This window comes from Lipotes vexillifer, unplaced genomic scaffold (assembly GCF_000442215.2).
Source record: "Lipotes vexillifer unplaced genomic scaffold, Lipotes_vexillifer_v1.1 scaffold250, whole genome shotgun sequence".
Classification (NCBI taxonomy): Eukaryota; Metazoa; Chordata; class Mammalia; order Artiodactyla; family Lipotidae; genus Lipotes; species Lipotes vexillifer.
The window spans coordinates 1,817,784-1,840,859 of NW_006785198.1; the positions used below are offsets into that span (position 1 = coordinate 1,817,784).

At 35.6% G+C, this 23,076-nt stretch overlaps 1 protein-coding gene across 1 annotated transcript in view; it reads right to left on the bottom strand.

Annotated features, from left to right (window-relative positions):
- The window catches only part of COL24A1 (collagen type XXIV alpha 1 chain), a 382,692-nt gene that overhangs the window by 312,039 nt on the left and 47,577 nt on the right, over window positions 1-23,076 (bottom strand). The window contains exons 8-11 of the mRNA XM_007457245.1: window positions 15,980-16,024; window positions 11,367-11,420; window positions 10,298-10,342; window positions 4,117-4,170 (exon numbers count right to left, since the gene is read on the bottom strand). Coding sequence (XP_007457307.1) covers window positions 4,117-4,170; window positions 10,298-10,342; window positions 11,367-11,420; window positions 15,980-16,024 — 198 coding nt within the window. The remainder of the gene's footprint in view (window positions 1-4,116; window positions 4,171-10,297; window positions 10,343-11,366; window positions 11,421-15,979; window positions 16,025-23,076) is intronic.

A 23,076-nucleotide genomic window follows, 5' to 3' on the forward strand; every position in this document is an offset into this window, starting at 1 on the left:
GGGCTGCTTGGTTTTTTGATATTGAGTTGTATAAGCCATTTATATATTTTGGATATTAACTTCCTGTTAGTCATATTATTTGCAAATATTTTCTCCCATTCATTAGGTTGTTTTTTTGTTTTGTTGATGGTTTCCTTTGCTGTGCAAAAGTTTTTAAGTTTAATTAGGTCCCATTCATTTATTTTGGCTTTTATTTCTTTTGCCTTAGGAGACAGATCTAAAAAAACATTTTATTTTTGGATCTGTGATTTATGGCAAAGAGTGTTCTGCTTATGTTCTAAGAGTTTTATAGTTTCAGATCTTACTTTTAGGTCTTTAATCCATTTTGCGTTTATTTTTGTATATGGTGTGAGGAAATGTTCTAATGTTCTTTCACATGCAGCTGTCCAGTTTTCCCAGCATCCAAAGAAGACATACAGTTGGCTACCAGGCACATGAAAAGATGCTTTACACTGCTAATTATTAGAGAAATGCAAATCAAAACCACATGAGATATCACCTCACACCTGTGAGAATGGCTGTCATCAAAAAGAACACAAATAACAAACGTTGGTGAGGATGTGGAGAAAACGGAACCCTCCTACACTGTTGATGGGAAGGTAAACTGGTGCAGCCACTATGGAAAACAGTATTGGTGTTCCTCAAAAAACTCAAAATAGAACTACCACATGATTCAGCAACTTCACACCTGGGTAAATATCTGGGAAAAAGGAAAACACTAATTCGAAAAGACTCAGGCACCCTGATGTTCATAGCAGCACTATTTACAATAGCCAAGATATGGAAGCAACCCTAGAGTCCATCAACAGATGAATGGATAAATATATCCATACGTGTGTGTATATATATATATACACACATATGGATATATGTGCTTGTGTATACACACACACGCATATACACATACAAACAATGGAGTATTACATGCCCATAAAAAATGAAATTCTGACATTTGCAGCAATGTGGATGGATCTAGAGAATATTATGCTTAGTGAAGTAAGTCAGAGAAAGACAAATACTGTGTGATAATTCCACTTATATGTGGAATCTAAAAAATGAAACACACAAATGTATATAGCGAAACAGAAACAGACTCACAGATACAGAAAACAAACTAGTGGTTATCAGTGGGGAGAGGGAAGGATTGAGGGGCAAGATAGGGGTATGGGATTAAGAGATACAAATTACTATGTTTAAAATAGATAAGCAACAGGGAATTCAACAGCACAGGGAATTATAGCCATTATTTTTTAATAACCTTTAATGGAGTATAACCTATTAAAATACTGAATCAAGATGCTGTGTACCTAAAATTAATATAATATTGTAAATCAACTATACTTCAAAAAAGTAAATATTTGTTGAATCAATTAATGAGTTATTTCTTCTCAACCATCAATTTATGAAGTATGCCAAAGAGAAAAATAAGTTATCCTTTAAACTGGTGTGATATTCAGAAAAGCTTCAATGTATTATTTTAACTCAAGTGGCCCCTTTTCTTCTTCATAACAAAAATTCTGATTTTATTCAGAAATCCATCCTATCTGTATTTCCAAATGGGATCCCGTCATTCCTCTGGTGATAGTTATTTGTCCAGAGGTGGCATGCAACCACAGTTGGTACAACCAGACAAACAGGAAGTCTTATTTTCTGTACCCAACAGAAAATTACCTCCACTCTGTCTCCCTGTCTCTGGCTGGACATAAACAAAGGCATAGTTAGCCCTTGCACTGGGAATCTTGCAATAATATGAGAAACCAGCCTTAGGATAAAGCCAGCATTAGTCAAGGCAAAGCAGAGAGAAGGATAATGATATCACTGTGCTCAGGACCATATTGTGCTTAGATCCCACCTAACCTATGGGTTTCTGGTCATAAGAAGCAGCTGTAGGGCATAGTACTTAAGTACTCAGTCTTTGGAGCCAGAATATCTATGTTCAAATCCTGGCTCTGCTCTTATTACCTATATATAGTCTTAGGTAAGTGTGTCTCTCTGTATGCCTCATTTTCTTCATCTATAGTGAGAAAAATAATACTATCTCACTGGGTGCTGTGAGATTAAAGGAGCTAATTCGTATGTAGTATTTGCATAGCGCCTTGCATATAGATGTAACCATTCAACAAATCATTTGCTGTTATCATTATCATCATTTATTTTAAATTTCCTCATTTTGAAGCCAGTTTGAAATGGGATCTTCTGTCACTTGCAGTCCAAAGTGTACTAACTGATAAAATCCCTTGAGACTTATAATCACTTTTATAAGCCTTAGGGACTAAGAAATATGTCAGAACCATGTAGCTTGGGGTTTTTGTATATACAGACAAGTTAGCAGATATCAATGGTTGAAGTAATCCATTTACTTTAATTCAACAGTGTTTAATAAATATTCATCTAATATTCTCTATTGAAAAAAGAGTTCAAAGATGAGCAATATGACTCATTTCATGAGGATTTCATGCATCTTTACATAATATAGCCAAGCATTTAAGAAAAATGATTATTTTCTAAAACTTTAGTAGCTTCAGTAAATCTCAGCAGAAAACCTAAGGATAGTACAGATAGAATTATATAAGAACTTTTTCATATATACATGCATGTGTATATTATTGACTTCCAGAAAGAACTTTTTCTTCCCATTTGTTTTCAGGAGTGATTAGAACATTATTTTCTTTGGCTTTTTTCTACTTAAATATTTCATAACATAATAAGACCACCCAGTTAGCTATACCATTCATGGTTTTAGTGAGAATTTTGAAGTAGCCTAATAATATTAGGACATGGTACCTATAATAGGCAGAATATCACAAAAGGGTCCTATATTTATGATTTGAGACAATCTTGATATATTCATATAAACTAGTCAAAATTACTGAGTATGATTATAGGCATTGTGCCTATTGATAGTGTCACAGGGATCCTTGAATTCAAGATGATGACATTTTGCAAGGACATATAACTTTTGTTTATTTATTACATCAATTACTAGAAATAACTTCATTCCAACAGGTCAGGGAAGGATTGTATCATAAGCAGCACAGTAATTAACAATGTAAACTATATATACTCCTTTGGGTCTATAAGAAGCAGTTCAATTCTTTGCATGATAGATTGGAAACATCATCTGTAAGTCTGCTGTATTACACAGTAGTTAAGTGGCTTAGTTGTAGGATCACACTGAAGATATTGTTTGCAAGTGAAAGAAATGACCTGTGCGCTCACCACAGGAATATCTTCACCTCTTCTCACCAAAGACAACTAAACATTTCGATTGTCATTACAGCACATGTAAACTCTGAATGTTTCTTCTCCGTGAAGGCATTCACAAGTAACTACAAGAAAATGTGATTTAATTCACTCACTCAAAAAACTATACATTTGAAATATTCATCTAGCAAAGAATGATCTGATTTATTTTCATTTGCAAAAATCAGTTTCCAGATATCAACAAAAATTTGCCTGAACAGCACTTGTATAATAAGAGTTAAATGGTAAATTTGGAATATGATTGTTTTCAAACCTGAGAATATGCTAATATTGTTTGATTCTACTTTTTTTTTAATTAATATTGACAGTGTAGATGAAGAAATGCAGCTAGAAATCACTGAACTGCATATGGCACTGAAAACTAGGTATGACGAAGCTGGAATGCCAGAACTCTGTATGTACCTCCGTTAATTTTTATAAGTGTAACAAACCATTTGGCAAAGATTCTACTTTATTCACAAGTACCTACATTTATGAACAGCTATCTTCCACTATTAAACAAAAAAATATATCTTTTGAAGTTGATTTATTACACATTGCATTGTAAAATACAAACCCTGCCAAGAGTTTCTACTCAAAGATCAATTTCAAAATAAAAGTTTAATAATTAGATAATAACAATTTGTGTTTTTTAAAAGTTAAATTTAAAGTTGCTAACCATAAATATTTATATCACCTCGCTTACCTAAAACACAATTCAGTAAAATTTAAGAGAGTTTAATTATAATTCTGGTAGGTGACTTTTCTTAAAGCTGGCTTGTTTCACTGCCTGACATCTGCCTTTATGAGCCCTGTTATACTTTATCCTAAGTATATCACGTTAGAAATAATATTTGAAGGAAATAGACTTACTCTTTCTCCTTCAGGTCCCAGTTGTCCTACTTCTCCAGGAGAGCCAGTGAAACCCTTAAAGTAAGCAAATAATCTTTGTATTATCTCACTTAAATATTCACCCTGTAAATAATTCTAAATAGAGATACTTTAAATTTATTCCTAGTAATATGAAATGATAAGGCATAACAGTTTGGATAATCTTGTGTCTTTTCTTCTAGAAATTACAGTTCAATCTTTTCATTTAAAAAAAAAGTAGGAAATGTAACTTAAGGCATAGTGGCTAATAAAAATCAACAAGCCCAAATTCTTTTCTACATTGAATATTACAAAGGGCAGAAGACACAGATATACAATTAACTAAATTGTAAGGCAGAATGGAGGTATCCAAGGAAAAGAAGTATGGAGGAGGAAGAGATACATTCCAATGTGGCAGGAGGTAAAAGCAGTCAGAGGAGGTTTCAAAGGAGACTGGCACTTGACATAGGCCTGTGGAGTAGATAAAGTCTTGATAAGCAGAGGATGGAGAAAGAACGCTCCAACCAGCACTACAGTAAGCAGAGACAAGATAGAGAGGACTCTGGGAGCGTTTGTAAATGGTTAACTGGCAGTTTCTTATGTGTAAGATGCTTTGGAGAGAAGCAGACCCATTGTGCCCTCAGGGAGATTCCAATAGGTCTGAAAAACAAGGAGTAAAATAACAATGCAAGCTACTCTATACTACCATACTTTAGTTAGATCTCACCTGTGGCAAATAATAACGTGTTTCATCCATTTAATAAAGTGTATAGTAGTTTAGAGAATGGATTAAGGAGAGCCTTAAATTTCAGACTAAGAATTTTAGACTTTATAGTTTAGATGAGAAGCTACTGGACTTTGGGGGAGTGTGGTAGTGCCCTGATGTTAAGCTGTTTTTCTAAAATATTAATCTGTGGACAGGATACAGAATACACCCAAGACAGGAAACACTGAATGTAGGAAAATGTGTTAGAATGCTGTTTCAATGGTCCAAATTTGAAGGAATATGAGTCTGGGTCACTCATTCACAAAACATCATTTTAGTGCCCACTGTGTGCCAAGAATTGGAATTATAAAAATGAATATGAAAATCAGTGCCCTCAAGAAGTTCATAGTTTATTAGGAAAAAGAGTCATACAAATAATTGTAATATCATAAGATAATTGTGACATGATTATGTGATGTGATAAATACAAGATACAGAAGCTTTGAAGGCAGAATGACCAACTTTGCCCAGAGGGAAGATTTAGGAAAGTTTTACAGACGAGGCAACATTTAAGCTGAGTCTTGAAGGAAAGGAAAGGCATTTTATTAGCAGGGCTAACAATGAGTCATCAATCAATCAATCAAAATAAAATGACATGGCATTTTCACAGAATTGCAAATAGTTCTGTGTGACTGGTAGGCAAGAGTGGGGGTTGGAAAGGCAACTGTGGCTACATCATGAAAAGTCTTTTATGTGATGATGTAAAGTTTGGGATTTACACTGAGTCATCAAAAAAAATTTAGACAGTTTTGATATAATCAAATTTGCAGTTTATAGAATTCATTTGGATTACAGTGGTTCAACTGGCCTTTGTATCTACCTCTAGGATTAAGGCAAAGATGCTTCTAAGGTTTATACTGGACTGATAAGCAAATGGTAACCACTGATAGAAATATGGAAAACAAATAGGAAAGCTAATAGTTTAGTAGAAAGAGGATGAGTTCTGTTAGTCATTTTGAGATTATGGTGATGAGGAAGCATTTAAATTTAATTATCTTGGCAAGGAAGTAGAGATGTGGGACTCATAGAAAGAGCTCATAGAGTGATATACGATTTGAAGGGCAGATGGGCCAGAAGACTTAAGGGTAGAATAGAGAGCTCTTAGGAGGAAACAAAGCGAAATTTCCCTGAACCACTGAGAGGTTGAAATGGATGGAGATGGGAGAAGAAAAATGCTTTTGTGAACACAGAGGAAACCCAAGGTATAAAAGAATTTGAAGAAGAGATACAGGCCATTTTGACTAAATTCGAAATAAAGTCTACTTATTTTGACTTAGAGAATGGGTGCCTTTTCAGAGTAAATTTTTCCATAATAGTATACATTAAGAAAGAACTCAAGTTTTAAAAAAGTAAATGTCATTTGTACACCTAGAACAGCATTATTCACAATAGCCAAAAGGTGGAAGCAACCCAAATATTCAACAGATGAAAAGACAAACAAATGTGGCATATACATACAATGGAATATTATTCAGCCTGAAAAAGGATATCTTGATGCATGCCACGAGGTGGATGAATTTCAAAGACAATCATGCTAAGTGAAATAAGCCAGTCATAAAAGGAGAGATATTATATGATCCCACTTAAATGAAGTACATAGAGTAGTCAAACTCATAGAGACAGAAAGTTGAATGGTTGCCAGGAGCTGGGGGGAAGGGAGAATGGCGAGTTACTGTTCAATAGATATAAAGTTTCAGTTTGGAAAGATGAAAAAGTTCTGGAGATGGACGGTGGTGATGGCCGCACTGCAACGTGAATGCACTTATTGCCTCCCGCTATGGACTGAATGTTTATGCCCCCTCAAAATTCATACATTGAAGCCTAATCCCCAATATGATGGTATTTGGAGGTGGGACCTTTGGGAGGGAATTAGAGCCCTCATGAATGGGATTACTGCCCTTCTAAAAAGAGATATGAAAGAAATATGATTGCTCTCTCTGCCACATAAGGATACAGCAAGAAGGCAGCAGTCAACAAGCCATGAGGTGGGCCCTCATGAAACACTGGATCTGCCTTCCCAGACTGAAGAACTGTGACATATAAATGTTTGTTGTTTAAGTCACCCAGTCTATGGTAATTTTTATTATAGCAGCCTGAACTATGACACCAGTGAACTTACATTTAAAAATAATTAAAATGGTGAATTTTATATTAAATATGTATTACCACAATTTTTTTTTTTTTTAAATAAGTGTCTCAGGAATCATTTCCAAGTTTCCTGGAATAAGAACCATGGGGAGCATTTAGTTCTTGAGGGTGAAAGCTAGTTGGGTGTTGCCATAGTAAGACAAGCACTTTTCTTTGACAAGGAAAAACACCTTTAAAATTCCTATGTTCTACAGAGTGTATGAATGAATAAGTAAAAAATAAAAGAGAAAAAATAGTTTCCTTCTAATTAACTTTAATGATAAAACATCTATAATTTGTTTGCTTGAAAGCCAAGCATCTGAAGGATGGGGAAGGTTTCTTTTAAAATGAAGCATCCAAAAGTATTTCTGATACCAGAGCGTTTACGATTATGATGACAAGCTACATGTACTTTCAGAAATATCAACTACAGGTGGCCTCAAGTTTAAAAACAGTTAACTTTTGTTTTAATATACACAACTGGAGTTTTGCTTATAAACAAAAAGAACAAACACCCTAACTGATGTACACTTCTCATAAACTAAATACTCAACTGAAAACTCAGGAGCTAAACCTCTACTCAACAAAGTCTGCACAGAGTACCAGCACAATATTTTACAAGTTGTTTTTTTTTTTTTTTTTTTTTTTTTTTTCGGTACTCGGGCCTCTCACTGTTGTGGCCTCTCCCGTTGCAGAGCACAGGCTCCGGACGCGCAGGCTCAGCGGCCATGGCTCACGGGCCCAGTCGCTCCGCGGCATGTGGGATCTTCCCGGACCGGGGCACGAACCCGTGTCCCCTGCATCGGCAGGCGGACTCTCAACCACCGCTCCACCAGGGAAGCCCACAAGTAAAGATTTTAAAGGGAACAATGCTATGAGTAATTATGTAGGTGTTTCATAAAGGTTTCTTGATAATTATTATGCTGATTCTAACAGAAATAAAATGTCAGCTGCATCCACCAAAGAAATCATATGGGGTTGTGGTCATTCTCAAAACACTACCACTAAATTGGAGTTTAGTGTGTAATGAAACAAGGAACATAAAAAATAATAAGGGACTTCCCTGGTGGTCCAGCAGTTAAGACTCCACGCCTCCAGTGCAGTGGACGCGGGTTTGATCCCTGGTCAGGGAAGTAAGATCCCACACGCCACACAGACAAAAAAATAAACAAAAAATTACACAAAAAACACATACGTGTTTGCTTTTTTGGACTGAAGGTTGTATATCCAGGTAGAGGCAATTTTGTGTCACCAGGAGGGCCACTAAAAGGTTGGGGGAGGCCTACATACTTCTACTTTTTGAGCCACCTAGCATGTTATTACACAAAGAAACACCAAAGGAGGGTTACAAAATGATTTATTTTAAACATTTACATTTTAAAAATAATTATCTTAACACCAAAAAATGCAGTCAAACAATGGTGCCAGTCAAAAGGTAATTTATCATGATTTATAAAAATAGTAATTCATATTGTATAGCATGTGGTATAGTCCAGTAACAGGACCCAAATTAAATGAAAAACATAATCCTGTCAGTGTGATTTTATGATTTTTGTCTTTTTAACCATATTTGGAGTTAATGTCTAAAGTCTACATTTGAGACTCTTCGTGAATATGAAACCTAGAGAAGTGACTCTTCTGACTCTTCCCTCACTCCCAAAGGAAAATTAAAGGATTAAATCAATTAAATTAGTCAGAAAAGGATGAGATTTGTTTTTTTTAATGCTTTTATGAAGTCGGCCATCAAAACCTAAAAAAACTTAAAAAGGGTTACAACCTACACTATAATTTTCAGTACAAATGGGGAAAAAAGCAACAAAAGGATGTATAATATAGTACAAAAATGATATAAAGAAGAATTAGAAAAGCTATAGGAATCACTGAAGCAAGATGAGAAAATGTAGTAAGAGAAAACTGCACAGTGCCAAGTAACTCCAAGGTCTAGGAGTTTAGCTCACATGCAGAAGAAACTCCCAAATTCTAATAATAATGATAAAATCTGCATAGAAAGTGCATGCCATGTGCTAGGCACTGTGCCTTAAGAATATTAATTAAGCTCAGGTAGTTCTCATAACCACCTAAAGGTAGGTTTCATTATCATCTTTTAATAAGGTAAGAAAAATGAGACACAGAAGGGTTGACATTTAAGGTCACAAAGCTAGTAAACAAGGGGTTAAGAAAAAAAAAAAAAAAAAAAAAAAAAGCGGTCCTTGTCTAACTCCAAAGCCCATGTTCTTTGTCCACTAATCTCTTCTTGCTTTCCAAATCCAAGTCAATATGTGCTTTCGGTGCAGTTTCTAATAAAGAATACATGACTTTTCCCCATTATATTTTCACTTAATGCAAGGGTGGAGACAGCCTGGGATAGTAAAACAGTACGGAGCTGAAGGTGAGAAGACGCTGGTTTGAGTTCTGCTATGACTTTGTCAAATCATGTCGGTTCCATAGCTTACTGTTTTCTCATCTGTAAGATGGAGACAATACACGTGTTCTGCTACTTCATTGGATTGATAGCAAAAGAAATATGAAGTATTTGAAAATGTTTAAGAATTTTTTTTAAATTAAGGCATCACTATAGTACATACTAAGTACTTTTTGTTTTCCTTATTTCAAAAAGGTATTTAAGATAATATAAGGCAGATGTAGATTTCAGAAAATAACTGGCTATTAAAAATAGAGAATTAAAAAAAAAAATTTTAGTTTACTAATTTTTCCTAGAACCAGCTTTGATTTTAATTTGTGGCACACAACATAACACATCACAGTAATTTTTTTTGTTTTACTCCCTTAATGATTAAAAGTGGCTAACAACTGCTTTAACGGTTGGAAGTGCAATGGTATATGCTTGAATGTGATAAGCCTATTTCTTTCTCTGCAGATATTTCTTTACTCCAGATAGTCTTTGTATTATTATCTCAGCCTTGAGTGCGAATTTTTTGCCTCTTCATATTTCTTTCACCATTATTTCTTAGGTCTATATACGTCCACACATAAATAATACTACAAATGCTTAAAGAGCATATTTTCAACATACCAGACGTTTTGCTAGGAGCTAGCAAAATAAATGATGTAGATGTAGGAGCTATCAAAGAATGATGTAAAACCTACCACCATAAGACTGCTCTCTATGGCCTTAACAGTGAAAATATCTATTTAATAAGTGTGTTTCTTTCCAGGCTAAACCTGCATTACATTCAAAGTTTCTATGGAAGTGTGAAAATAAGTATTTTGTACACTTCATTCTACTCATATGCAAGCATACTTAACAAAATGATGAAAATGCTTACTTACTCGTACACCTTCAGGTCCTGGATTACCTTCTGGTCCAGCTAAACCCTAGTGTGAATAAAAGGCATCATCATCATACTACAGTACTTTTTAAAGAGTTGTAGATAAATAGATGAATAAAAAGGGCATATAAAATGTATCATTTCACAAGCATAAACTTCAGAACTCTGTATACTTAATGAAGACTATATACATTCAAGGAATTTTAGAATTTCAGAACCAAAAGAGGCACTGTATATAATCTATACACGAATATATTTTAGATATCTAAATAAAGTAGATTAACACATTGTCAGTAACAAAAATTATTTTTTAAGTTATTTCTTATTGGAAAACTGTGTTCTTTTAAAACTTTTAATTAACTTATCTAAAATACATTTTAGATATATAAAAATATAAAAATATATTTTATATAAATGTAGTTTTCTAGTATGCTAAATGAATAATTAATTTCAAGAGTAAGTAATCAATTCATGAAAGCCTAAGAAAGAAAATTTGTTCTCTTATTAATCTACATGAAGTAGCTAGAGAAAATTAGAAATTAGAGGGAAATAAATATGAAATGATTAGAATGAATTTTCACAACAGTATTACAAAGACTTGAATCCAGTTCAGATAAAAGTATTCAGATAGTGGTATGTGTAGCGCTGCCAACTGTGTCCCAAGTGTTTATAGTTGTATTATTAAAAAATGTTGCTTATCATATAGAGTCTTAACTCGTACCATTACTTCGTTTTAGTCAGTAGCAGTACTGTAAAATCAGTAGCAGGGCTGTTTTAACATTTTATTAGCCCACTGGGCATTTTAACTTAGAAGGCTCCATTGTATATTACTCACATCAAACCTGTTTAAAAATCCTACTCCCATTTTAAGCAAAATTTCCTGCAGTAAAATTTTTGAAGGATTTTTACAATTTTGATATTAGAATTTTTGGAATTATTTTGCTATGAGTAATTCATTATTTAATAAAAGTAAACCAATTATCATTTGAACATTAACTCTTGAAATCAGAACATACAATGTATTAACCAAGAGGAACATAAAAACAGAAGTTTAAATATAGTTACCTCACCTGCCTGCCAGGGTAACCACGTGAACCAATATTACCAGTGAATCCTGGAATCCCCTAAAATGAAAAATAATAAAACAATACAACAAAGTCAAAAGAAACCCAAGGAAACAAAATTGGTGCATTCATAATACCCAAGTTTGGAAAGAATATTTTTTCCATATAAAAATACTAAGGGTCCTGCACATTGCTTATCTGCTTGAAGTCATCTATTTAAAATGAAAAAGATAAAATTGCTAAATAAAAATAAACACATTACATTAGGGACCTAAATGAGATACTGATTATTAGTAATGATAAATCTAGGGTGGAAAAATCCAGTGATACATAACCTTTAAAAAATGTATTAGAGAAAGAGTTGGTACGTTTCGTAATAACAAGTATCTTTATGGATTGAACTCCTTCTTGTTTCAGTCATCCTGCAACTCTCCTTAACTATTGGAGCATGAGCTCCAGAAGATAAGTAAATGGATATTAAGTGGTAAATATCTGTATCATGACATAGGTCTATCTAAAAATTCACACAGCAACTTTGGATGGGAAATTCATTTTGCACTGACAACTTTGTATGCCTGATTTAAAACAAGGATTGCTCAAGGAAGGCTGATATATGGAGACTCAAAGGCATAAGAAAGGAAACTTGCTGCAGAACTGTGTGGAAAAGTGAGAAGAAATACCTCCACTCGCTGTTACTTTCTTCCATTGATATATGATTCATTCATTCATTCATTCAGTTTATTCAAAGTTTAGGTCTGTTAAATAATTTGTGAACCAAGGAAATACCAGAAGAATATGTGTTGAGCTGTCTTTACTTAACCACAAATGGTGACAGCAGTGATAAGTTTTATAGATTCTTTATTATGTAAAATTCATTTCCGGTTTGTTGTTTGGAAAAGAGATAATAAAAGACACTAGCTCTTTTGCCCCTCTGATCTGAAGTATACAGAAGAGTGTTTCCTCCGGTTTAACAATAGAAATACTTTGAAATTCCTAAAATTTGGAAAATCTAGAGAAAACACAGACCAAGAAAAAGGCAAATGGAGCATCACAGTGGAAAGTTTTTACCCTCCCATTCCATTAGACTTGTAGGCTCCTAATTTGTCCTTCTCTCCACTTTTCTCAGAATCCATCTCTCAGTTTTGTTTTCTCTCATTTCTCCCTGTTGTCTCCCACTTCCTTTCCTTGCTCCAACAATTATCATTTACTTAGCACTTTTTTATGTGCCAATCCTATGCCACCACTTTACGTCTACTTTACATCTGTGAGATAGATACTATTTTCTCCATTTTACATTTGAAGAAACTAAGATACAGAAAAGTTACGAAACCTGCCCAAGATGGCACAGTGAGTAAGTAGCAGAGCCTAGATGTGAACTCAGACAATCTGACAAAAGTTGTCACGTGTGTGTATGCACAAACACACATATATATACATGTGCACACATACATACATATATACATATATACATATACATACAGACACCTATACATATATATGGCAATGAACAACTTAACAGAATGTGAATAAACAGTTGCCTTCTGAGAAGTAACAAAACATTTTCATCTACATGTAGAGAGATTATATCCTATAAATCTCAGAAACCATATTTATGTACTAGATATTACCTTATTAATATTATATATAATACATATTTTATTCCTATAACAGCATTTATTGAGCATCTATCATGTGCCAAAATTCAAGAATTTTATATGTATTATCTTATTTAATCTGCTCAAACCCTATGAGATAGGTACCATTATCTTTATGTTACAGATGTGAAAAATAAGACATGAAGTGTTTGTCACCAGTGGGAAGTCACTCAGCTAGTAAGTAGAAAGCCAGAATTTAAATCAGCAAGTCTAACTCCAGAGACCACCATTCAAGGCTGCCTCCCTAGTATAGGTTTGAAGTGCAAATAACTTAAAGTAGTACTCTAGGGAAAGTCCTCTAATTATGAGACTTGCTTCAGTCTATTTACAACTGCTTCCTTTATTCCCCATCCAATTCTAAAACACACAGGCCTATATCCAGACATCCACAAAACCTTATACTTGGTTATGCCGATAGAAAAGACTGAAATAAATTTAAAAGGCTGTTTTTATTCTGTAGGTTCTGGCTAATGCCAATCACCATCTCTTTCATTAGTTTCCTAGCCAATTTCGGTTAACTGATCTCAATTAAAAAGCAACCTGTTATAAGACATAAATGAAATCTGATTTTGAACGGATTCTCATAGAGGGTGTTAAGACAACATGTAGAGATATAACACATTCCAGTGGCACAGAGAAATACACAAGAGGACACCACTGGATGACTAAATCCTGCTCTACTGGAATAACAGTAAACAAAGGCAACGAGTAAGCTTTCAGTAGTCTTATGTGGCACAAACATATTCTAAGTCAACCACACCCTAAAATCACTTGGACAACCAGAGCAGCTCAAAAGAAACTCAAAACAAAGCACTATACCTCAATTCACTCTGCATTTAAAAAATGGCTCACTTAAATCTGTAGATCGAATGGAGGAATTCAGACACAAAGTTATATCTCTACCCCTGGAAAAATCAGGAATAGTAAACCTGACCCAATCCCACTTCTCACTCTGAGAATTAAAGCACACGCTCTGAGTCATTCAGACTTCACTGAGAGTCCCAGCACTGCCAGCATGGATCCTCCCTATCTCTTAGTTTTTTTCATTAGTAAAATACAATAATAATATCTAGGTCACAGGATTATTGCGTAGAGAAAAGAGAACAATGTGTAAAAATATATTTAAAAGCAGGGGTAACTGCAATAATTCTTAGTGTTGTGGAGTATTAAATGAGTTAACATATGGAAATACTAAATAATTATACTACTGGAAGTTCCAGTTAACAGTAGTACAGTTTGTCAACTAATAAAGACTCCGTAAATGAAAGCTCTTATTACTAGAGCTTGCCCAGATGATATAATTACTTTCCTAAGTGTTTGCTGGCCACTTTATAGATATCTACAAATTTTCCAGAAGGGAATGTCTCCTAGCTAATTAGTTACATTCCTCTTAATGTCCACAGTGTTTCCACAGTGAAAATGCAAAATGATTTTAGTTGTTCCTCACAGTTATCACCAATTTTGTCTTTTTTCTTCTGGAAATAAATAAAATAGAAAGAACTGATTCCAATAATACATTTTCCAACCTTTAAAACTGATCTCAGACTCTTCTCAAAAGCATACCACCCTCAGAACAATGACACATATACTAACAGAACTAGGTTATAGAACAGTTGCGAGTAAACTGGTCAGTACTGACAAATGGTCAATTTTTCACTTACTTGTGATGTGTCAGGTTTTCTTCATTGAAATCTACACAGAATTTCTGCCAAAGCAGTATTCTAGGGATTTTTTTTTTCCTCCCCAGGAACTAATCCCGCCTGCCCTTCTGATTTTTTTTCCCATAAATGCTCAAATGCTTTTCAGCACTCATATGATCTTCAGGAAACTGAGATTTTACTTGCTACAGATACATATATTGCTTGCCGTGTCTAGTAATTAGCAATCTTGAAAACTTGTGCCTCAGGGACTGAATAGAGTGTATTGTCCCTCTTACATGAATAAAAGAGAAAACTGGCTTTATTTCTTCATTTATCTTTCCCTCAGGGATAATCCATCACTTTTCTTTCTGGAGCTCCCTTTAGGGTTTCCTGAGGCTCTTTGCTAAATCTCCAATAACGATTTGTCACCTTAGTTAGTATCTAATCTCCTACGCTTTTCACTGATTTATTCATACTGGCCTAGTATATATTCTATTGAAACCAAGAGATATGACTTTATTTCTTCCTATGACATAATGATACATTATTTTATGGTGGGAGAGAGAAGGAATAACATGATCAAAAACTAAATAGTTCCCAAACTATTTTGACTTTTACATATACGTGTATGTGTAGAATGGACAACAAACAGCAGATGTGCCATTCTAATTTGGATTGTTATTAAAATTTATTTGCATTCCTTCATGCAATGGTAGGGAACTAACAGCTGTGGATAGACTTTGGAAAACAGGAAAGCCCCTGAGACGTACAAAAAAATCAGTGCATTTGTGTATGTGCATATGAGTGTGTGTGCATGCATGGATAATCTGCGGACAGGATACACAGCATTTATGAGATTCTCACAGTGGTTTATGAACAACGGAAGTTTAAGACTGCTGTTCTGGAGCATGTTAGGCAGACAGTGAAAGTCAGTCTAAGATATGAAAAAAACCCACAAGATTTAATAGATAATAAATTAGAAGTTTTTCTTGTACTAAACAGAGTAAAAAACATTAAGAAAAATTGAAAGAGTTACATGGGGGAAAATAAGCTCTCAATGGAGTCCCCTACCATGTGTCTTTTTCACTGGAGAAGACGCAAGTCTTTTTTTTTTTTTTTTTTTTTTTTTTTTTTGGTTGCGGAGCACAGGATCCGGACGCGCAGGCTCAGCGGCCATGGCTCACGGGCCCAGCCGCTCCGCAGCATGTGGGATCTTCCCGGACCGGGGTACGAACCAGTGTCCCCTGCATCGGCAGGCGGACTCTCAACCACTGCGCCACCAGGGAAGCCCAAGATGCAAGTCTTATAAAGGAAGAATACTTACTTGTTCACCTCGGAGTCCTGGGAGCCCTGGATGTCCTTTGAGACCCTGCAAGGGTAAAGGTGAAGACATACTATGAAAAGTAAACCCATTTGAGCCAAATAACTAATCACAGTTGTCTTTCATCCCAACTTTTGGTTTTCCCATTAATACAAATGTAATTCTTACTAATCTATTTCTTACTAAGTGTAATCTTTTAAATTTAATAAAAATTTAATTTTTATTAAATAATAAATTCGTATTAGTAATTCTTAATTAATTTGGAGTGTAATTTGAATGATTTGTTATCAACTAAAATGGTTACATAGTATTGAATTTAAAAAACAGCATCTTTTATAAAAGGCTGGCATCTAGCAATGAATCTGCTAAATTTTGCTTAAGCTTTTTAGAAGTTGGTTTTAGTTCATTAATGCTGAAACAGAATGCCCTCAGGCATAATCTGTTTGTAATTATTGAAAAACTGGCAGTTTCAGGCAGTTTCTCTAATCTAAAACATTGTCAGAACATTCTATGAATGAGCGAATAAAAAGAGGCTGCTCACAGGTCCATCAAAAGGGATTTATAAAGCTGTCTAAGAAATCAGTAACAAATGTTATAGATCAATCATACCTCAATAAAAAAAAGAAATTAGTAACAAAAAATTTTCCAAATAAGAACCAAAATCAAATCTTAATTTCTATCATTAACACCCAAAGATATAAAAGAGATAATAACTTTTATCCTCTAGAAAGATATTCTATGAGCGAAAGAAAGGAAAGGAAGAAAGAAATAAAGGACACTTTGGAGCATATTTGTACAGCTCTAATCAACAATCAGTAAATCAATCTGCTGTTTACTAGATTTTGGTGTATATAAAAGAACAAGAAAAAGTTCCTTTTTAAAAGAATCTTTTAGGATTTTAAGCAGACCTCAAAAACCTGAAATAAATTATAGTTAGTTTACGAATATCAGAAACTTCAAATTAATGTACTGCAAACTGAAGATAAGTTTTTGGGGTTTTAAGATACAGAGTAACAGAGTGAAAAGAGTCATTCAGGATTAAACCCTATCACGGAGGGTTTATGAACTTGGATCAATGAATTAGAGAAGGAAATGATACTTTGGGACAATGGGGAAATTAGAAGAGGTACCTATTTGAAAAATAAGGAAATGATTTAAGCAGGTTTTGAGGTGATAAACTTAAAACAAAAGTAAATGTTTAAATAGAGAGGTCTCTTGGGAACCAGAGAGAAGACCAGAAATGTAAGAAGGAAAGTTGGAGACAAAAATTTTTGTATTATCTACATATGTAAGCATATTTGTAACAAGGGAATAACAGAAGGAAAAAGCAAGGGGGCAGAGGAAATGCCCTGTCCTCTGGGAGCTCTGTTCTTTCATGATTAGGCTATTAGAGATCAGAGAAGTGGCCATGAGCAAGGAGGGGGGAAAAGGAACGAAGGCACAAAGAAATTTCACTGAGCCACTATGTACCAGACATTGCACCAGCCACTTCCAAATACCTCACCCAATTCTATGGCAATCCTATGAAGCAGGTATCTTCCTCATTTTTACAGATGAGAAAACTGAGCTCTGAGAAATTAAATGATATGGCCAAAGTCATGTAGGTAGTAAGGTGGAATCATGTCAGTTTGACAGTTAGATTTATTAAGAATTGAGTAACCTGCCCTTCTGTTTACTTAATATGCCTATATTTGCCTCAGACTCGAATGCAGGCTGTCCTCATTCTCATCAAATGTTCAAACATTAATTTTAGACAACCAAGACAAATCAACAAAAGGAATTATATATCATAAATCACGGTATTATTAAAGTTACACATTTACCACTAGCATCTTATATACCCACAATTTCACTGAGTTCATACATTTTTTAAGATAGCTAAAGACCAGCCTAATTACAAAATAGAAGACGTACACTGTTCTCAGTTGTCCAAATGTTACACAAGATTCTCCAAATAAAATATCCACAAAGCTAAGTTTTTTCACTTTTAATAACGGGAAATAAGAAATGTCCTCAGCACTAAGATAGTGGTGGTGGCTCCCTCAGATGAGGCAGCAGCTCTAGAAGGATGGAGTTCCTAAGAGAGTGTCAGGAAGATGAGAAATGAGGAACCAGGGCGAGAGGTACACAGGTAGAGAAACTCTCTGCCATGGGCCTAGTTCCTTTTCTTTTTTATTAAAAACTGTGCTTATAGGGGCTTCCCTGGTGGCGCAGTGGTTGGGAGTCTGCCTGCTGATGCAGGGGGCACGGGTTCGTGCCCCTGTCCAGGAGGATCCCGCGTGCCGCGGAGCGGCTGGGCCTGTGAGCTGTGGCTGCTGAGCCTGCGCGTCCGGAGCCTGTGCTCCGCAGTGGGAGAGGCCGCAGCAGTGAGGGGCCCGCGTACCGGAAAAACTAACACAAAAACTGTGCTTATATATTTACTTACTTGTTTTTATGTCTGTGTACTGCTGAGTCTAGCTAGCTACATGCTTCCCTTTCTTTGGCCACTATCTGTTTCTCTGACCAGAGTTTCTTCCCTCCGCAGCCCTGGTGAAACAGAATGCTGTGGTGCTACAACTTCTTTAGCTTACTTTCCCTGAAGCAGTTTATAACAGTTAACTAGACATGTTGATCATAATATCCTCTGAATGTACAACTCCCTCTGAAGAGATTCTTCCTCATCCACAGACTCTAATATAAGGGCAGCACCAAATAGTCATGAGCTCCCTCCTACTCCACCTCAGCCCCAGGAGATGGCATTCAACCTAAGGGAAGCCAATATGAAGTCTGGCCAGTAGCCTATGAGGCCACTTGGAATGGAGAGTTTTGCCTAAACAGGGTGAAGCTGGGCCAATGAAATTCTTTTTTAAATTAAGTTCAACAGGAAGGAAGGAAGGAAGGAAGGGAGAGAGGGAGGGAGGATTGATTCAGGTACTTAGCTGAAGCTAGGAAGACTGACAAAGAAAGGATAAGAGGAAGAGAAGAAAGCCAAAGTATGAGTAAAAAATTTAGAGTAAGCAGAATCTATGCTGAGAAAGAAAGTTTTTGTCAGAGGAAAAGCCAGATAACACAAAAGGGCAGATGCAGAGAGAGGAGATGAGTAGCAGTGCTAATAGAAAAGTACAGTAAAAGATCCACAAACTAATGTTGCTAGATACTCAGAGCTGCTTTGAATCAGTGCCCGCCCCCGCGAGGCTAAGTCATATTATAGTACCATTTTTAGATTCCATGGGTCCCTGATTTCCCTTAATGCTGTAGAGAGGACTGAAATAATTCTCTCTTCCTTGGGATAGCCTAAGTCTCCATTCTTTGCAATCAAAAGAGCTGAAGTGAAACAAAATGGTTTTGGTTTGCTTTGGTTTACTACTACTACTAATGAAAAGACCAAGCACACTGAGCTCTAGATCCAGTTTCGCCACTAAATAGCTATATCATGAGTTTCAAAGTCTTCATCTGTAAAATGACAGCAATGAGTTAAACTACTGCTAAATCTCCTTTTAATTGCCAGCATTCTGCAATTAGTTGAATCTGTTAAAGTCACTACTTTTTTTTTCACCTTTCATTGAATGAAAAACAAAGGCATTTATAGAGTCAATTCAGGCTTTGAGGCATTGGAAGAATTCAAGTAACACTGATGTATCACTGATGTACATATCAGAAAAAACAGATTCAGGCTCCCATGGGCATATGACCTGAAACAAAGATGGGGACTCTGGGATGAGCAGAATGGAAAGAGAATGGGTCAAGTAGGAGGCTATTATGAGAGTCTAGGAGAAACATGATTATACATTAGATTTGAGGGCAGAGTTAGAGATGATATATATGCCCCTTAAAGAGTTTAAACCAAAGCTCCTGAACTATTTTATTCAATGTGGTATCCCCAGTATCTAGAACATAGTAAGTGCTTGTTAATTAACTGATGGAAAGATTTGGATGAATAAATGAATTGATGTAAAGACTTAGAGGAATCTGAGGGTTACTTGGGGGAAAATAGATTCTAAGTATTCAATATGATATCTCAATTCTCTTAATATTGAAATGAAAGGTAATAAGTGGGAGAAAAAATATCTTGTTATTTTTCAATGTAATAATATTTTACTGTAATATACTGGCGTTAGCACCACTACTGTATAAAAGCCTCCATTTATTCCCTGATTTGTGACTACAGGTCTCATTTGTTTTCTACTTAAATACTAGTCTGTAATATTTTAAAAAACAAAGGGAATAAGTTCCTGGGAAGAATGCCTACATTCAAGCTTTGGCATAGCTCCAATCTAAGGACGTGACACTTTTTAATTTTATTTTAATTTTTTGGCCACACCGCGCAGCATGTGGAATCTTAGTTCCCCGACCAGGGATCAAACCCACGCCCCCTGAATTGGAAGCATGGAGTCTTAACCACTGGACCACCAGGGAAGTCTCCCTGACACTTTACTTTTAAAAATTTGTTTATATTGTAGTCTTTTGAAAATACTATTTGAGTCATTCTTCTTCCTATACTCACATAGGAAAAATAACAAAAAAGGCCAAGTAACTAACAATGTATGATTTTCCTCTGATAAATATACTGAAACTGATGTAAACACATTTCTTAAGGAATGCCAATAGAAAAATGTACAAGTTCTGTTTTAGAACACATTAAAAACTCATTATAATGAGTTATAGGGTTGTTTCAATTTTTGTTGTGATGTAAATTTGCCTTGCCAAGAATTCCAGTAATAAAAGGGGTTTAGAATCTAATTTTAATACAGAGATATTAATTTTAATACTTATTTTAACAACAATTTAAACCCTAACAAATATGTATGTTATCAACAGGTGACCACACAGGACCAAAAAAAAAAAAGATACAATTGAATCAAAATCAGAAATATTAAGGGATGGAAAAGAAACAAACTTCAAATATATACCTGAACTACCCCCAAGTAATTAAAATTTGGATACATAAATAAAATGTTTATCCATAAGGAAAATAGTGGTACCATTTACATACAGGGCCATCCTTGCTTTGCATGGTACTAGAGGACCATGAAACTGACCATATAAGCTGAAACCATGCCAAGCAATCTTAATAATGGGAAAAATTGCAATTGTTCTGTGACCTTTAAAAATTTGTCAAAATGTTTAAAAGTCTCACTGTCAGTTACCTTTGTATAGGGAAATGAAAAATATGTTAAATATTAGTTTAGTACAGTGTAATTTAAAACATTAGAAACAGTGAGAAATTAAAGTTCCATTTCTTAGAAAAAATTTATGAAGAGTAGTTTGAATAGTGCTTTTCTTGTATAAATAACCATACAGAGCAAGCATATATTCTATGTTTTGGCAAACTGTCATACTCCTTTCTAAGTGTGGGTCAGCTCCCAACATTTCATCCTTTGCACTTTCAATGTCATGAAATAGCTCCAAGAGTTCTTCTAACGTGAAGTTTCTTTTGCTGTTGTAACCTCCTCTGGGACATGTCTATCCTATTTATCACAACCCTTTCCTCTTATGTCAAAAAATTTGCCTTAAACAAAAAAAAAAAAACAAGTTCGCCTTTACCAAGTTCCTCTGTCTGCATATGCAGAGTCTCTCAAATGGCAGCAGTGCCCCAGGATCAGCTATTTCTTCTATAACTCCATTTATATTTGATTCTAATTTCAATTTCTGTGTTATCACTATTTCTTTATTTCACTGTACTTTTCATCTTTGTTGACCAGTTACTTTTTTGATTATCCATTTGCGTAAAATGCCACATGAGTTTATCAGAGAGAAGGAAGCAAGACATCTACACACTCTGCTGTCTGTGCATGAACAGATGTGTCGTGTACAATCACCAACAGATTCCGGATGAAATGTGACTGATCACTGATCTTGATGCACATTTACTATTTATGTCGTGACTTGTAAGCTGAAGAGCCAGTAGCGAAGTTTATACTTTACACAGCTAATCACAGTGTGATTAATCTGAACCATGTTGTTGGGAGACTGGTGTTATTAAACCATGTTAAATGAAATTTGTGTATATTGTTCGAACCATGCAAAGTGAGGAATGCTTGTATATATGTATTGAAAAGATTCTCGATGATATAATCTCTATGTTGTCAACTTTATATATAAATGTTTTTCTTCTTTTAACAGTTCTTTTCCCCACTAAATGTGAGGGACTTACATTCACTGAGATAAAGATTTTTCCTACAGGGCTTCCCTGGTGGCGCAGTGGTTGAGAATCTGCCTGCCAATGCAGGGGACATGGGTTCGAGCCCTGGTCTGGGAAGATCCCACATGCCGCGGAGCAACTAGATCCGTGAGCCACAACTACTGAGCCTACGCGTCTGGAGCTTGTGCAAGAGAGGCCGCGACAGTGAAAGGCCCGCGCACCGCGATGAAGAGTGGCCACCACTCGCCACAACTAGAAGAAAGCCCTCGCACAGAAAGGAAGACCCAACACAGCCAAAAATAAATTAAAAAAAAAAGAATTCTGAGATTAAAAAAATATATAAAGATTTTTCCTACATATGAGAAAGTATCCCCTACAGCATAAGACAACTTCTCTATTACCACTCTGCTTTTCTATTTTGGGCCTCCTTACATAAACTTTAGGTTTCAGAAAGGTAGGAGCATTTGTCTCTAGAATCCACAAAACTGCCAAAGAAATTCTGGAGACTAAATGATTTGCCTCTGGCACTCTCCTTCTTAAAATCCTTCAGTAGCTCTCTACCATATGATAAATGTCATACAAGTTCCTTTATAATTTGACCCCTGAATGTCCCTCAAACTTTATCTCCTGACATCTCCGACCTAACACTCCATAACCCCAAAACAAGGAACTGCTCTTGCCTCCAAGCCTTGGTGTATGTCATCACCTGTGTGTAAACAGCATACATGTCTACTAACTACAGTATCATTAGGATAACTTGCATCCTCAAGATGCAGCTCAGAGGCTTCCCTGGTGGCGCAGTGGTTGAGAGTCCGCCTGCCGATGCAGGGGACGCGGGTTCGTGCCCCGGTCCCGGAAGATCCCACACGCCGCGGAGCGGCTGGGTCCGTGAGCCATGGCCTCTGGGCCTGCGCATCCGGAGCCTGTGCTCCACAACGGGAGAGGCCACAACAGTGAGAGGTCCGCGTACCACAAAAAA